Source organism: Leptodactylus fuscus, chromosome 5, assembly GCF_031893055.1.
Source record: "Leptodactylus fuscus isolate aLepFus1 chromosome 5, aLepFus1.hap2, whole genome shotgun sequence".
Lineage (NCBI taxonomy): Eukaryota > Metazoa > Chordata > Amphibia > Anura > Leptodactylidae > Leptodactylus > Leptodactylus fuscus.
This window is the reverse complement of record NC_134269.1, coordinates 187,352,447-187,367,902: the sequence shown is the minus strand read 5'-3', so window position 1 is coordinate 187,367,902 and position 15,456 is coordinate 187,352,447. Positions and strand designations below refer to the sequence as shown.

Below are 15,456 nucleotides of genomic sequence, written 5' to 3'. Positions count from 1 at the left end.
TGTGGTCAGCGGCGTCCGGTGTTTGTGGTAATGTCATCAGGCAGGAGTAATCGAACCTGGCACAGATATACGAGCCCGGGGGCGAGAGGAGGTGGCCCATGTTTATTACTAGAGTTGTCTGAGGGCATGAGGGACATCCAGATAATGCAAGAAGATGGGATCATTGATATACAGATGTAGCAGAGCTGAGAGAGTCATTGAGACCAGCTCAATACCACAATCCAAAGCACGTTATTCCATAGGATAGGAGAATAGGTTGTAGATTGGAGCTTAGACCTCACACTCAGCCAGAGAACGTCAGGCAGTGTGCACTCCATTCATTTCAATGGGCGTTGTGGACATGGCGGAACAGTGTACTCTTGCTATCTCGACCACCACTCCATTCTGGTCAGTGAGGATCTGAGAGGTTATGCCCCCCTCCCGATCTACAAGCTACACCCTATCCTATAGGTACAGGGATAACTTGCTTTTATTAGGTTGCATGTTTCATACTGATGACCCTGCACAGATCAGCTGTTCTGGAAGCCCATGACACCAGAAGGTGCTGCAGTGGAGGGGTTTGTGCAGTCTGTTCATACTCAAGTAATAGGAGCGGATCAACAGCCCCGTCCATTGTATAGTGGTGGCAGCGAGGAACTGCAGCTCCACTTCTATTATCTGATTAGGATGAGCTTACACGTGCTCCCCATCTATTGTCTTGTGTGGTGTCCAAGTGTCGATCTACCACAGATGAGATACTGATGACCTTTCTGGTGGAGATGTTATAAGTGATAAATACATGAGGGGCTGGGGACTGAAGTCTGAATGGAGCTTCTAGGTTGGGGGACTATTTATAAAACTGATGACCTCAGATCTTTGGGGTTCTGATGTCTGGACTCCACACTGTTCGGCTGTTGTGGGCTGTCTCTGGTAAAGAAACCCATATCAGATATAGAGCAGGAAGCAGAAGGCTCTGTCCACTGTATAGTGGCCATGGCAGAGTATTGTTGTACTCAGTACCTAGTTGTATCTAAGACTGACAAGCTATTCTCAGGGTAGGCCATCAGTATGTAAAATGGACCCCAGTGACTGACCTACAAATGGACATGTTATAGAGCACAAAGGAAAACCTAATACAATATTGTATATTGTGCACAGTGATGTAATACTAGTGAGATATTGTGCATGTTAATGTCAGTACATATACTTAGTGCACATAGTGATGTCATAAAAGTGGGATACTGTGCGCAGCGATGTCACAGTACAGGGCTAGTCTGTGATGTAACAACACAGGTATTGTACAGTTGAAGTACAGCATGAAGGCAAAAGATAATGTCACAGACAAAGCATGAAACACCGCACCAGTGTAACCCAAGTCGCCCCCACAGCAGTGAATGGGTGCATCATGGGGATCAGCTTTCCCTTTACTGGGGTTTAGAATTTCCTTATTTGTCTTTTGCCATTTTACATTCTAGCTCTTCATGTCACACGGCTGCAGACCCCACCGATCACAAGAACTGGAGCGTTTTACACCTCAGTATCAATGGAGGGGCAGTTCGGACATCGTGCGCTGCTGCATCCAATGGGCCCACCTGATATAGTTACAGCATACAGCACCCCTGTGGATGGAGGTAGTGAGCAGACCATGACCAGACAACCCCTTTAATGAGGTTAGAAAGAACATTTTTTCCAGTAAGGCCATGTTTACATCTTGGCTGGGCCATCTTCTGTTCTGGTCCGTCAGAGGACCAGAAGAACAAAAAGACACAGCAGAAAAATAGTGGACAGGAATAGAGCCAGCGAGACCACATTGACTATAATGGAGTTTGGTTTTGTTTGTTTTTTAAATCTGAAATCTTCAGGCTTGTGGCACTTTTTTGTCCAGTGATTTATGACACATCTGCACCGGTGTGAACAGCGCCACTTCTGTCCATAGACTGTGTCTGGTACTGCGGCATTCAAGGCCCTTTCACACAAACTACTTTTATGTCCGTGTAAGACTCAGAAAGCAGACTGTCAATTATAGTCAATGGCGCCATTCCCTGGTTATTCACGGACTAATATTCACGGTTAATCCCTGGTTATTCACGGACTGAGGGAAAAAAAAAATGGTATGCACTATTTTTCTCCACTCATCTTGGCTATTTTCAAGTCTATGGATCGTCGTCCATGTGTTGCCTGTCTTTTATAGGTACATTGCTTGGTAGTTACTGTAAAGTATAAAAGGCGTTACGCGGTAATATTCTAGTATGTATAATGGTCATGGTTTTATATCCCAGAAAATGGATAGTGTGAAAGCAGCGCAACGGCAGTGCGTCTGACTCCAGACAGTGTGAAAGGAGCCTCGCCATGTCCATCGTAAACCGCCGGACAAAACAGTGCTGCAAGTCCAAATTTTGCATTCTGACAGTCTCCATTATAGTCAATGGCTCCCTTTGTCAGTTGTTCTGGTCCTCTGATGGATCAGAATAACGGACACCACAATGCGGATGCCAACATGGTAAAGTCATGTGACTGAGACAGAGATCAGTCCATGGTCCAGAGTGGCACCACTTATCTAATGATACAGGGAAGTGCTGAATGAATCCATTGTTAGAGCGAGTTACTGGTCATGAACTTTTCGGTCGTGCAGCACGTCCTGTGTGTCAGATGAGATATTGGTGGGCTCCTTCCAGCCTGTCCCCCCTCATCGCCTCAGTCATCCTGCAGAAGTTACTGGTATAACAGGATTGCGTGTGACAGTAACACTTCACAGCTCGCCGCCTCTCATCTTCTCCGCCGCTGATGAGCACAATTCTTCCCTTCCATCTACTGGTTTATTAATGAACTGCAGGCTCTTAAGCAGATGCATATTCATTAGCTCGCCAGCTGTTCGCCACGTCCCAGATGCCATACACAGAGATGCGAACGCAAACTATTTCTTTTCTCCTGACACAGAAGTAATTGTGGTCAAATTAGAAAAAAAAAAATGTTAATTGCACACCTGGCACCTTCCCGGGTAGCGGTGCCCTCCCCAGACAAAGGGAAGATGATGTATGGTGGGCTTAGAAAAAGGCACGGGGGTCCTGTAAAGGCGCAGAATACTGGTGACTCTCTGCGCCATAGGGTCAGGGCAACAAAAACCGGAGTGGACTGCAGGTGAACAAGGTGGTTAGTATACTGTGGGTGTACAAAGGGACTAGGTGAAATTGGGCAGTGCCAAACACATAGCTTATTATATGTAAGGCTACGTCACACCGGACAAGATAGTCCTGTAACAAGGACACCGGCCAGATCCTATTATAGTTAATGGAGTGCGTCTGGCTACGTAGGTGTCTGCTTTGGTCACACATTGTCCCTCTTTCGATCCTTTAGGAGTTGGCCCCATGAGCAAAGCTTCTAGGTGAGCATGCCTATGCCCTGTATTATTGGGCTTTATGGAATACAGTGTAACATGTTGGGCTCTCCCTCTACTCATCATCTTATCATAGTTCAGCTTTACTTTAAGAACATTTAGAAGTCTTATTGGCATTTCCCTGTAAATATCAGGCTGTCATGGTTGATACATTCATTACAATAACCAGAGTGCAAGGGAAGTAAACAAATCCGCATTCAAAGTTGTGCACTTCTGCAATGCAGAGGCCTACCATTAGGTGGTGCTATTGTTCCTAATAGAAATATTGCAGAGCATGGAGTAAACTACAAGTCACCTATGCTAACCTCTGTATTAGAGCTGGTTATATCTTCTTCAGGTTCTGTATTATTCTACATATCACTGGAATGTACTAAACTGTATCTTACAGACACACGGACATCACTACTAAATAGGAAGCAGAAGACAATCTGGCTGGGCTGGGCTGAACAGCAAGAGCCCACAGTGTTAGGCAGTTGTTCCAATGCTTTTTGGTTACTTTTTTTTGCCCTCTTAAAACCTGGCAGCATAATTCAGGGTTAATAACGCACCAACTACATTTATATGAGACAAATTAACTCATCATTATCTCTTTCTGTAATGTGAGATAAGCCACTGCCAGAGGTATCGGACAAGCTCTTGCCAAGAACACATGCACACTTGGCCAAACCTTAATGTATAAGGGGAGGTTAGAAGGAAGAACTGTTGCCCAAACAAGTGCTATCCACCATGTAAGAGCGAGGATTACTTAAAGGGGGTTACAGCTATGAGCGAACCCAACTCCTACAGCGCCACCACAACCCCCCAAAGCAAGAGACACCCTTAGTAAACTGCTCCTTGTACTGTGTAATGGGAGACTCGCTATTAACCCATAACTCACAATTAAAATTGGTTTCTTCCGTCAGACAGGCCATTCACTTCTCTCCACCACATAGTATGGCCACCCGGGGAGCCGTCCGTCATTACACAGATGTCTCCTCCACCATAGCGGCATCTAAGACACCTGACAAAGTCTCATTTAATATTTCTTAAAAATGTCCATTATATTAATGGAGGAGACTTGTAGTTGGCACATGGCTAGTGTAGACGGAATATATCTGGAAAGCCTGGCCAGAGGGGTCTATGGGGTCTCCACAGACACAACACAAAAAAAAGTTATTACTTTGTCACCTCTTCTGTGGGATCAGCCTGGACAGGCTAATACGTTCTCCATTTAGCGTTTGTCACCAGTTGTCCTTCCCTGGATCACTACATTGGACCTTGTCAAAATAGCTCAGATCATTAAGCTTTCCCAATATATGAACTTTAATGTGTGTGACTATATGTGGGTGTTTTTATGTATGTATATATTCATTATGTATAAGAATGCACTGTGTGTACACACAATTATATATAATCTATAAATATATATATACATACACACTGTATCTATCTATACACACCCCTTTGTGGTCTCCTCCTGCCGGATAGTATCTGAACAGCACTGCGTAGTGATCCAGGGTTTGGAGTGTATGTCGCCCTTCTCCCTGTATTACCATGACACTGACCCCCCCCCATCCACATGTGTACGCTGGCAGGGCGGTTCAGACACCATGTAATAGGTGAGTATGGGGGCTGTTGATGTAACAATACTTGAAGGCTCCTATTCTTTGAGACCAATTTAGAGCGGGTGAATTGCTGAGAGATGAGACCCGCAGCCGCTAATTACCCGGCGTCTCATCTCTTATTCAGGCCGTGAATCACGTTCCATCACCATTAGCTGCAGCCCATGAATTCTGGTCTAATTAGTAGGGCTGGAGACGGACCTGGCACCCGCGCCCGTCAGCACCACGAGATGTCATTAAACAATCTTCAATTATTTATGAAAATTACTTTGCCCAAATTGTAATTATTTCCTCTCTGTGTGAATGCTGGTGCGAAACGGCGGAAGGAATGAAGCAGGCAGGTAGAAGCCCGGGTCACAAGGTTTAATGGTGGAGAACATCTGGACTGCTATGGAGACAGGTAAGTGATCAATGCCTTTAAACACAAGGGGAAGGACAAAGAAGAGAACAGTTGGTTCCACGCTCCAACGCCCCCTCCCCCCAAAGATGTCCGGTGTCATCTCGTGACAAATAAAATCAAGAACCGCTTCTACCAGGAAAATAAAACTTTAAAAAAAATCAGGTTTAATCGTTTTTATACATATTTATTTCAAGCCAATAAATCTGAAGGCAGCGACAGCTCACCTCATGTAATAATATAGATCTGTATTTATCCCGATTCCCCACACCGCCCTGCTGCCTTATGTACAAGGGGAGAGAAGCAGGGGGGAGACAAAAAAATTATATAAAATCTAAAATCAGCTTCAGCTTGTAGAGGAGTCTGTGGGAGCGCTGCTCTAAAACCAGGGGGGTCCTGGGACATGTCTGCATTTCATGCAACTAAAACTTAAGGGGTGGTTCGCCTTTAATCATCTACTTTCTTTTTATTAGAAGTGGTCACGTTTCCCTGCAGCGCCTCCACAGGAGCAGTGCAGTATTACACCGATTCCATGAAATCAATGCCCTGTCTGTATAATAATTTGGGGACCCCTCCTATTAACTCTCTATTTACCTACCAGGCAATGCAACTTTCTAAAACTTTGTGTTTCCAACCCTAAAAGCTTAAAGGAGGTTTTCCAGGACTTAAAGGGGTTGGCCACTTTCAGACCAATATTGACAAACAGATGTACAATAGAAAGATATACAATTTTCCAATATACTTACTGTATCAATTCCTCCCGGTTTTCTAGATCTCTGCTTGCTGTCATTCATTCTGTTACTTCTAGAGGATAAAACTCTGACCATGGTCATGTGATTTACGGTCCATGGTCATGTGACTAGCGCACACAGTCACAGCACAATAATCAGACATCTGCCTGGTAATCAGCTGTGCACCTGTGTACTCATCACATGACCATGGACCGTAAATCACATGACCATGAACAGAATGAATGACAGCAGGCAGAGATCTAGAAATCCGGGAGGAATTGATACAGAAAGTATATTGGAAAATTGTATATCTTTCTATTGTACATCTGTGTCAATATTGGTCTGAAAGTGGCCAACCGCTTTAAATATTGAAGCGGTCTTGTTCAGCAGTCACATGGTACAGCAGCATTAAGTGGCATAGTCTGTACACAACGCTATAACACTTACACCCTCCATCCCCATCCACTGGATAGGGAATCTATGTCAGACTGCTGGAAGTCCCAGTTATCTTAAGAACAGGGGTCCCCAATTTCCCTGTGTGAATAGACTTGCAGGGCGTATGTGTGACCTCCACTCCATTCACTTCTATGGGATGAACTGAACACTATATTGTGCTATTGGCCCCATGGAAGTAAATGGAGTGATGGTCACACATACACTCAGCCTCATCATTCACTTATGGGACTCAGGGGCACCCCTTCCTTGTGATCAGTGGGGGTACTAGTGTGAATAGGTGTTAAAAGGGGTTTTCTAGGTAAACATGAAAAACCAATGGTAATGTAAAATTAAAAAAAAAAGGAGCGAGCTCACATCCCTGATTTTCCATTTCAGCATCTGATCCCTTGTTCCATTCTGTGTAGAAACTAACTGGGCTAGAAGTAAAGCGGATGAGATGACCTTCAGAGCCAATCACTGACCTCAATGGCTACATATTGAGTACTGGTGACATCACTACGGTCACCTGAGCTGCTTCACTTCAAGCTCAGCGAGTGCTTGCATGGGATTGAATGCGTAGGAATTGGGGACTGGGGTAGGAGAATATTGTTTATTTGACCTCAACCCCACCAGTTTGCCTGGAAAACCCCTTTAACTGAGTTTATGGGACAACCCCTTTAAGCACATCAGAGCAGCCTCAGGCTCTTCCATTCTCTGACAGCAAACAGAGATCCTGAAGAAACATATAAAACACTTAAAGCTTGCCAAGGGGTTTGGGCTAAAGCAATGTGGTTCAGTTCTGATGCCAGCAGCATAATATAGCACTGTGGACCAAGGAGAAGCAGCATTAAGGGGGTTAATTTTGAGGGCTTGTGGCATAAGTATAATGCTGGCCAGCAGAGGGCGATGTTAGCGTGGGCAAATCAAACATGCAGCTATGGCAAGGGTTGTAAAGAAAGAAAAGGAGCTGCAAAGTCTTTTCTTAGCCATAGAAGCACATGCAGTAATATCTCTGGGCCTACATGCATGGAGTGTCCTGGGCCTAGCTGTGTACCCCATAGTCATCTCCCAGCAGTACAGGGGCAGAGTGGGTCTACAATGCAGGACGTAGGTGCTTACAAGCAGCAATAACTGAACAACCTAAGTCAATCTGGAGAAAAATAGATCATTTCTTATATATTATATTACAAAACAAAAAGGAAAGTGGAGCTGCGGAGCCGATACTGTTCATGAGGTTAGGAATGTGGAAGTTAAATGTGTATCAAATCACATCCAAGTAAATCAGAAACCTAAAAGAAGAGAGAGGGGGAAGAAATAAAGGCGCCCTGTCACGTACCCTGATAGCAGACGTGTGTACCCGCTTGAACCTGTCTGGGACATAAAGGCAATGGTGCTCAGTATAGAGCAGGGTCTCTCTGGACCGTCCCCAGTCTCCCCTCTACAAACAGCTCGCCTGGAAGTTCATTTGTATTCATTTATAAAAGATATCTATGTCATGGAGGATCAGACTCTTCCGCTCCTCCACGTCCCCCCCCCCACACTCTCCTTCGTCACATGTGTGCAGTTGAAAATCCTTCAATATCCCAGATCTGCTGTGGGATCGGCTGGATAAAGCTTTTTATTTGCTGAAGTTGGCAAAGTTTGCAAAGGCATCTTGTTTGGGTGGCATTGCTCCAGGGGACAATCCCATAGGCATTCCCATAGCGGTGGGCACACCCATCATCCCCTGGTTCATCATTGGAGGGACTCCTGTCATGCCCATAGTGCCAGTCATCATGTTGGGGATACCCATGGCACCAGGCATCATGGGGCTGGTCTGAGGTCGGATGGGCATCATGCCTGGGCTTCCACTGATGTTCATATTTGCAAAGTTTTGTGGCAACATCCCCACTGGCTGCTGCAGGTCTGTGGAAGAAGAACACAGAGAAAAACACATTTTCAGCAACCACCACTTGTAATGTGCCATGTAGTGTAGTCCAACGGGGGTTAAATCCCGTGTCACCTCACTAATGGACAGCACCACAATTTCATTTCAGTAGCATATGGACATTAAGGATGCGTTCACATGGGATAACGCGCCGCTCATTCTGACACATAAACGTGTCAGAGTGTGCGCAGTAAAACAGAATCCCATTGACATCACACGCGCTACACATTGAACTCAATGGGAGGCTTTTTTACCTATTGCTTTCAATGTGATACGTGCGCAAGACGATACCCATTGAAGTCAATGAGATTCTGTTTGACTGCGCTCACTCTGACACGTGTTTACATGTCAGAATGAGCAGCGCATTACTCCATATGAACGCAGCCTAAATGGAGTCAGATTAGGGACATTTTTGGAGTAGATTTTCAAGTGCAAAACACCTCGAAATCGGCTAAATGTGAGTATACCCTAAGGCGTATCCTGGGAGTTAAATATTAAGACAGGTCATGAATATCTAAAATAGTAGGGGCCCAATACCTGGAAGCCCCACAGTTTAGCTCGAAGGTGCTTCGCTTCATAGGCCGTGTAACATCTCGGTCACTCGTCATATGGCCTGTCTGAAGCTCAGATCAATTGATGTGAATGGGGCTGAGCAAGTGCAAGAGCGAGCATAGTACAATGTGTAATGTATGGCACTGAGCTTGGTATTCAAGGAATCGGCCACAGGGATTTTATATGGGCGCCCATGTGAACCCACTAATCTATTATTGAGGACTGATCCTTAGGATATAGATCATCAATATAACAATCCCAGAATAGGGTTTTTTCCACTCTTTCCCTTGCTTCTCTATTGAGAGCTGTCCCTGCTTCTCATTGTGTTCAGTGTATGGACTGTGTGAAATAAAGCGAAAATGAGGGTGGGGGAGTGTTGCTTCAAATGCCTATATCTCGGGTATTATAAAACATAGAAATTTGCATCATAATCTCCTCTGACAGCAAGTTTCTACACCTTATAATGCCTGAGATATATCTATGTGAAGTGACACCCCCCCCCCATATACTGTACACAATGATGAGAAGGGACAGCTCTCAATAGAGAAGCAAGGGAAAGAGTGAAACATGCAGAAAGAAACCAAGATGAGTTGATAAAGTATATTACAAAATGTATTAATGATACAAATACTGCCAGAAAGTCTGAAGTTGCCGGAAAGTATATGTCCACTAACACCGGTTTGTATGTTCTTCTTCCCCTGCAGGGTCAAAATATTAATAATGGATGCAATGGACCCTGCAGAGCTTCCATGTTATAGGAATGACTAAACCAACTCCGGTGTGGAAGGCTACTGCAAACAACTCCCTTAACCCCAGCTATTTACAAAACTAGTGGATGTAAAGTAGGAATAACTGCGGCTCCAACCTCCATGACTGTGTCAGACTCTCCCATACTAGTTCCTTTTAGGGGGGCACTTACTTTGTTGCTGCATCATGGCGTTTAAGGAGGGCTGAGAAGGTTTACAGGGTTGCATGCCTGGCATGAGACTGTCCAGAGAGATGTTGACGCTGGGGTCAGACCAGGTGGATGGGAGTGACTTTCCTTGGACCTTGAGGTCTGTTCCATGTGTAGGCAATGTATTTTGCTTCTGAAGACTGATATTCTGTAGGGGCTGGAAACAATCAATATCTTACTTTTAATACTTCACCAAAAAAAAAACTATTGCCTAGTCTCAAGACATGCCAAAAAATAATTCTTGTCACCCTACCTGAGACCGTGACATGGGAAGCGTCACCCCCACAGAAGTAGAGCTCATCATGGACAGGTTCATGCTATGGGATGTGCTCATGGTGGCATGTGCAGGCCCCACGAGGTCAAAGAGGTCTGTTGTGTTGGAGGCAGCAGGGGCGGGTTGTGGATGCGAAGCAGCAAATAAGTCGGTACTCTGTTGTGAGACTGGGAATAGATCGGATGTTGGTGCAGCCGCAGCTGTTGGGGGCTGACTGAAGGCACCCCAGTCTCCAAAGTCTCCATTACCAGTTGCTGTCGAGCCTGATAAGTGAAAAAATACTTAGGTTAGGATAGGTCAGTAACTGAAGGAAAGATTGGATCTGACACCCAGCAGGCTGCTCGCAGCTCAATACTATTTAAGTGAATGGGGCTGAGCTACAATACCAAGCACAAGCTCTACACAACATATGGCGCTATGTCTATTTTTGTGTGAAGAGACGACCCCACCAATCGTCACCTGATGCCCGATCCTAAGGATAGGTTATCAATTGATAAGCCCAGAAAACCCCTTTAAATCTCACGAATCATGTAACTACCCTTCTCTCTCTGTTTCCTTGCTCAGTTACAGCTGCATTCACAATTCTGCAGAGCTCAAATCTGTTCAGACATAGCGGTAACTACCTGTCCTAGTGCATTACAAGAACTTGGAAAAAGGTTAGTGACTTTTCCTAGCGAAGCAGAATTGTGAGTGCAGCTCTGGACTACAATATTGGCTGGCATACAGGGTCAATAGGCAATTTCAGGTATGGAAACCCAACAGGTACAGTTCTTTTGATATACGGGGGTAATAGAAGCAATTGAAAATAGCTTGTCTTCCTCTCACCACAGAAATATAGAAACAAATACAGAGTCAAACTAGGACTAGTTAGTCAATGTTGTATATCTTTACCTTGTGTTGCTGGAAATATGGAAGACTGAGCAGCGGATGAATTAAAATCTGCAAAGCCACCAAATGGGTCTGATGTGGAGCCTACACACAAACAATAAGAGATACATTCAGGTTATTGGCAGGCTCTCCTACGAAAGGGGTTATCTGACCAACAAAAAGCCTTTAAAGCCCCATACAGATGAGCAACTGTGTTTCCGATGTGGGGTTGCGTTTGCAGCTGAATGTGACATCTGAGTGGATTCCGTAATTTATTTACATCTATTGGGGATTCCAATCCATTCTGATGACATAGCGCAGGATAAGACTTATTCTACAATCAGCCATGTCACTGAAATGGATCAGAAGCAGCCACAATAGAAATTCATCAAGGAATGCACTAGGAGGTCACTATGTGTCTTTCAAGAGCATTCTGCTGAAAGCACAGTGGGTCATAGTGCCTTAAAGGGATTGTCTAGGATTAGAAAAACATGGTTGCTTTCTTCCAAAAATGGTGCCACATCTGTTCATAGGCTGTGTGTGGTACTGCACCTATTTACTTCAATGGAGCGTCAATTTTGTACTAGACACAATTAAGATTTTTGAAAGAAAGCCACCGTGTTTTTCTAATGGACCATTCACATGAATGAAAATGAAGAGAAATGTGTGACGGACATCTATCTCAAACTAATGCAGAGCTTTGGAACTCCGCTGCCCATTAATCCCATATGAATGGGCCTAACCAGCAGAGTGTCTCACACTGCAAACTCTGTGGCTGGAATCCATGGCGAGATCGAGCAGGACACATGTTTTCAGTGTCCTGCTTTGAGCTCTGCCTCCTATTAAAAAAAAAAAGAAAAAAAAAAAAGTAAAATCACCTCAAAATCAGCACCAGATTCCACCATGTAAATATACCACCTACAGTGCACAACATTTTTACTAAAATTGTATATTCCTCTAATACACCAACATGAAAGTAACTATGTACGCCATGCCTCATGTATAACTAGGTGTCCCCATGGTTACAGGTGGAAAATTAACCCTGTGTATAGTCCTACAGTTATCTGCTATGCTATATCAGGGCCCCAGGGAGGGCGGCATTTTTGCTTACCTAAGCCAGTCCAGGACGAGCTGTCCGGACTGGCTTAGCACCGAATGGTGGATTGGGGAGGCCGCTGGAGCAGCGCTACTCCAGCGGCCTCCCCTCACGCTCAGGCAAAGAGCAGGTCCTCTGCCTGCGAACACCGCTAAGCCCCGCCCCCTTCACTCCACCACGCCCCCTTCACTCCACCACGCCCCTCCGTTCCGCCCCCTCCTCCCGGGGCGAAAAGGGCAGGTTCACCCCTGGTTATCGGTTATAACTCTGTTCACTTTTTAGGGTAATTTCAGACATGGCAGATGTGATGTGGGTTTAACTTGTGCCAATAAATCTGCAGCAGATTACAATCCCAGTGGATGAGGGGTTACAAATCGTATCACATACTGCAGACAGGCTGTACATTCTGTTGGGGATATTCATTGTAAATTTCAGCACTTTCAAGGTGATAGTAGTGAAATCTGCTCTGAATCATTGGAGTCATCTGAAGCTAAATGTGCATATTGTATGTAATTTACCAAGAAAATGGGGCAGAGGAAGTGATGTGAGGCATGACTGCAGGATCAGACTACACAGGGTTTGTTTGTAGTCTGGAACCATGGAGACACATAGGTCTGCATTAGAGCCCTGCACAAAAAAAAATTAAAAATTGCAAATGTGATTTATATAAGTAGAGCTTGTGATGGACATGTAAATGGAAGTTTCTCTTGTCCTTGTCTACCTTGTCTAGGTATTAAAAAAAACCAAGCATGAAGTGCGAATAAACAGAACAAATATAAGAAGGGGAGCAGTGCTGCTTTGGTCCGTTCTAGACAGAGCCAGACATGTCTACTCAGTGACCGTCCTCTCAGCACAGCTGGCAAGGCAGGTGGTGCCATAACATCTGCCCAGCACTCAAAGATCCCTAAAGACCATTTTTGATGCCTGGCACAATGCCCACGCTGCCACAACTCTACAAGAAACTCTAACCATCTGGCACGACCAACAGGACAGAACATAAAAAAGTGTTCTGCTTGGGAAATTGCTGGGAGGCCAAACACGGAGGCATAAAAAGAAAGAAAAGTGGAATGTAGACAAATAATCTTAATCATCGCTGGAAGCACAAGAACAAAAAGAAATGGAGAGAAATCAGATCATGTAAGAAAACTGCATGAAACTTGTTCTAATGGTGATGAGACGACAGATTTTCAACATGCATGTTTGACGACAGGACAAGAATCTGTGCCAGGCCATTGTGGCAGTGGCTTATCTCCCTGCAGAACAAAGGAGAGGACATGGTGAAATCCAACATGGTCAGTCCCACTTTCCTTCATCATCAGATGTTGGGGGAGAGGTGGGAGGCCAATCTCAAAGTTTACATCATATATAGTCTACGTTACATGGTTTTATCTATTTTCTTTATGGATTCAACCACAGCGTATTCCACATGTATTTTACCTGATTTTCCTTCTGATTCAAACAATAGATCCACTAGGTCATTAGATGACTTCTTACCGATCTCCCCAGGAGTAGCCTGAAACAGAAAGAACAATGAAAAACCCAAAACAGAACATGATAATACAGTATAACACAATAATAACCTAACATAACCACAAGGCTCCTGATACACTGGAAACCAACCTGCCAGATCTGAGAACAGAAGAGCAGGATGTGGCAGAGGAACTGAGATATATAGGGTTATATGATAGAGGGAGAGAAGCTAAGCGCTGTGATATATAGGGTTATATGATAGAGGGAGAGAAGCTAAGCGCTGTGATATATAGGGTTATATGATAGAGGGAGAGAAGCTGAGCTCTGTGATATATAGGGTTATATGATAGAGGAGAGAGGCTGAGCTCTGTGATATATAGGGTTATATGATAGAAGGAGAGAAGCTGAGCTCTGTGATATATAGGGTTATATGATAGAAGGAGAGAAGCCGAGCGCTGTGATATATAGGGTTATATGATAGAAGGAGAGAAGCTGAGCTCTGTGATACATAGGGTTATATGATAGAGGAGAGAAGCTGAGCTCTGTGATATATAGGGTTATATGATAGAAGGAGAGAAGCTGAGCTCTGTGATATATAGGGTTATATGATAGAAGGAGAGAAGCTGAGCTCTGTGATATATAGGGTTATATGATAGAAGGAGACAAGCTGAGCTCTGTGATAAATAGGGTTATATGATAGAGGAGAGAAGCTGAGCTCTGTGATATATAGGGTTATATGATAGAAGGAGAGAAGCTGAGCTCTGTGATACATAGGGTTATATGATAGAGGAGAGAAGCTGAGCTCTGTGATATATAGGGTTATATGATAGAAGGAGAGAAGCTGAGCTCTGTGATATATAGGGTTATATGATAGAAGGAGAGAAGCTGAGCTCTGTGATATATAGGGTTATATGATAGAAGGAGACAAGCTGAGCTCTGTGATAAATAGGGTTATATGGTAGAGGATAGAAAAGCTGAACTCTGTGATATATAGGGTTATATAATAGAAGAGAGAAGCTATGCTCTGTGATATATAGGGATATATGATAGAGGAGAGAAGCTGAGCTCTGTGATATATATGGGTTATATGACAGAGGAGAGAAGCTGAGCTCTGTGATATATAGGGTTATATGATATATGAGAGAAGCTGAGCTCTGTGATATATAGGGTTATATGATAGAAGGAGAGAAGCTGAGCTCTGTGATATATAGGGTTATATGATAGAAGGAGAGAAGCTGAGCTCTGTGATATATAGGGTTATATTATAGAGGAGAGAAGCTGAGCTCTATTTATATGATAGAAGGAGAGAAGCTGAGCTCTGTGATATATAGGTATATAAGATAGAGGGAGAGGAGCTAAGCTCCGTGATATATAGGGTTATATGATAGAGGAGAGAAGCTGAGCTCTGTGATACATAGGATTATATGATAGAAGGAGACAAGCTGAGCTCTGTGATATATAGGGTTATATGATAGAGGAGAGAAGCTGAGCTCTGTGATATATAGGGTTATATGATAGAGGAGAGAAGCTGAGCTCTGTGATATATAGGGTTATATGGTAGAGGAGAGAAGCTGAGCTCTGTGATATATAGGGTTATATGGTAGAGGAGAGAAGCTGAGCTCTGTGATATATAGGGTTATATGGTAGAGGAGAGAAGCTGAGCTCTGTGATATATAGGGTTATATGGTAGAGGAGAGAAGCTGAGCTCTGTGATATATAGGGTTATATGATAGAAGGAGAGAAGCTGAGCTCTGTGATATATAGGTATATAAGATAGA

The 15,456-nt window shown here is 44.1% G+C and overlaps 1 protein-coding gene across 2 annotated transcripts in view; it reads right to left on the bottom strand.

Annotated features, from left to right (window-relative positions):
- Positions 1-4,835: 4,835 nt before the first annotated feature.
- The window catches only part of CLINT1 (clathrin interactor 1), a 61,424-nt gene continuing 50,803 nt past the window's right edge, over positions 4,836-15,456 (bottom strand). Inside the window, exons 8-12 of one of the 2 annotated variants that reach the window (XM_075274864.1) lie at positions 13,646-13,721; positions 11,137-11,217; positions 10,225-10,508; positions 9,936-10,119; positions 4,836-8,442 (exon numbers count right to left, since the gene is read on the bottom strand). In XM_075274864.1, coding sequence (XP_075130965.1) covers positions 8,156-8,442; positions 9,936-10,119; positions 10,225-10,508; positions 11,137-11,217; positions 13,646-13,721 — 912 coding nt within the window. In that variant the 3' untranslated portion in view covers positions 4,836-8,155. Of the gene's footprint in view, positions 8,443-9,935; positions 10,129-10,224; positions 10,509-11,136; positions 11,218-13,645; positions 13,722-15,456 lie in introns of both variants that reach the window. The other variant, XM_075274863.1, reaches the window with a different exon arrangement.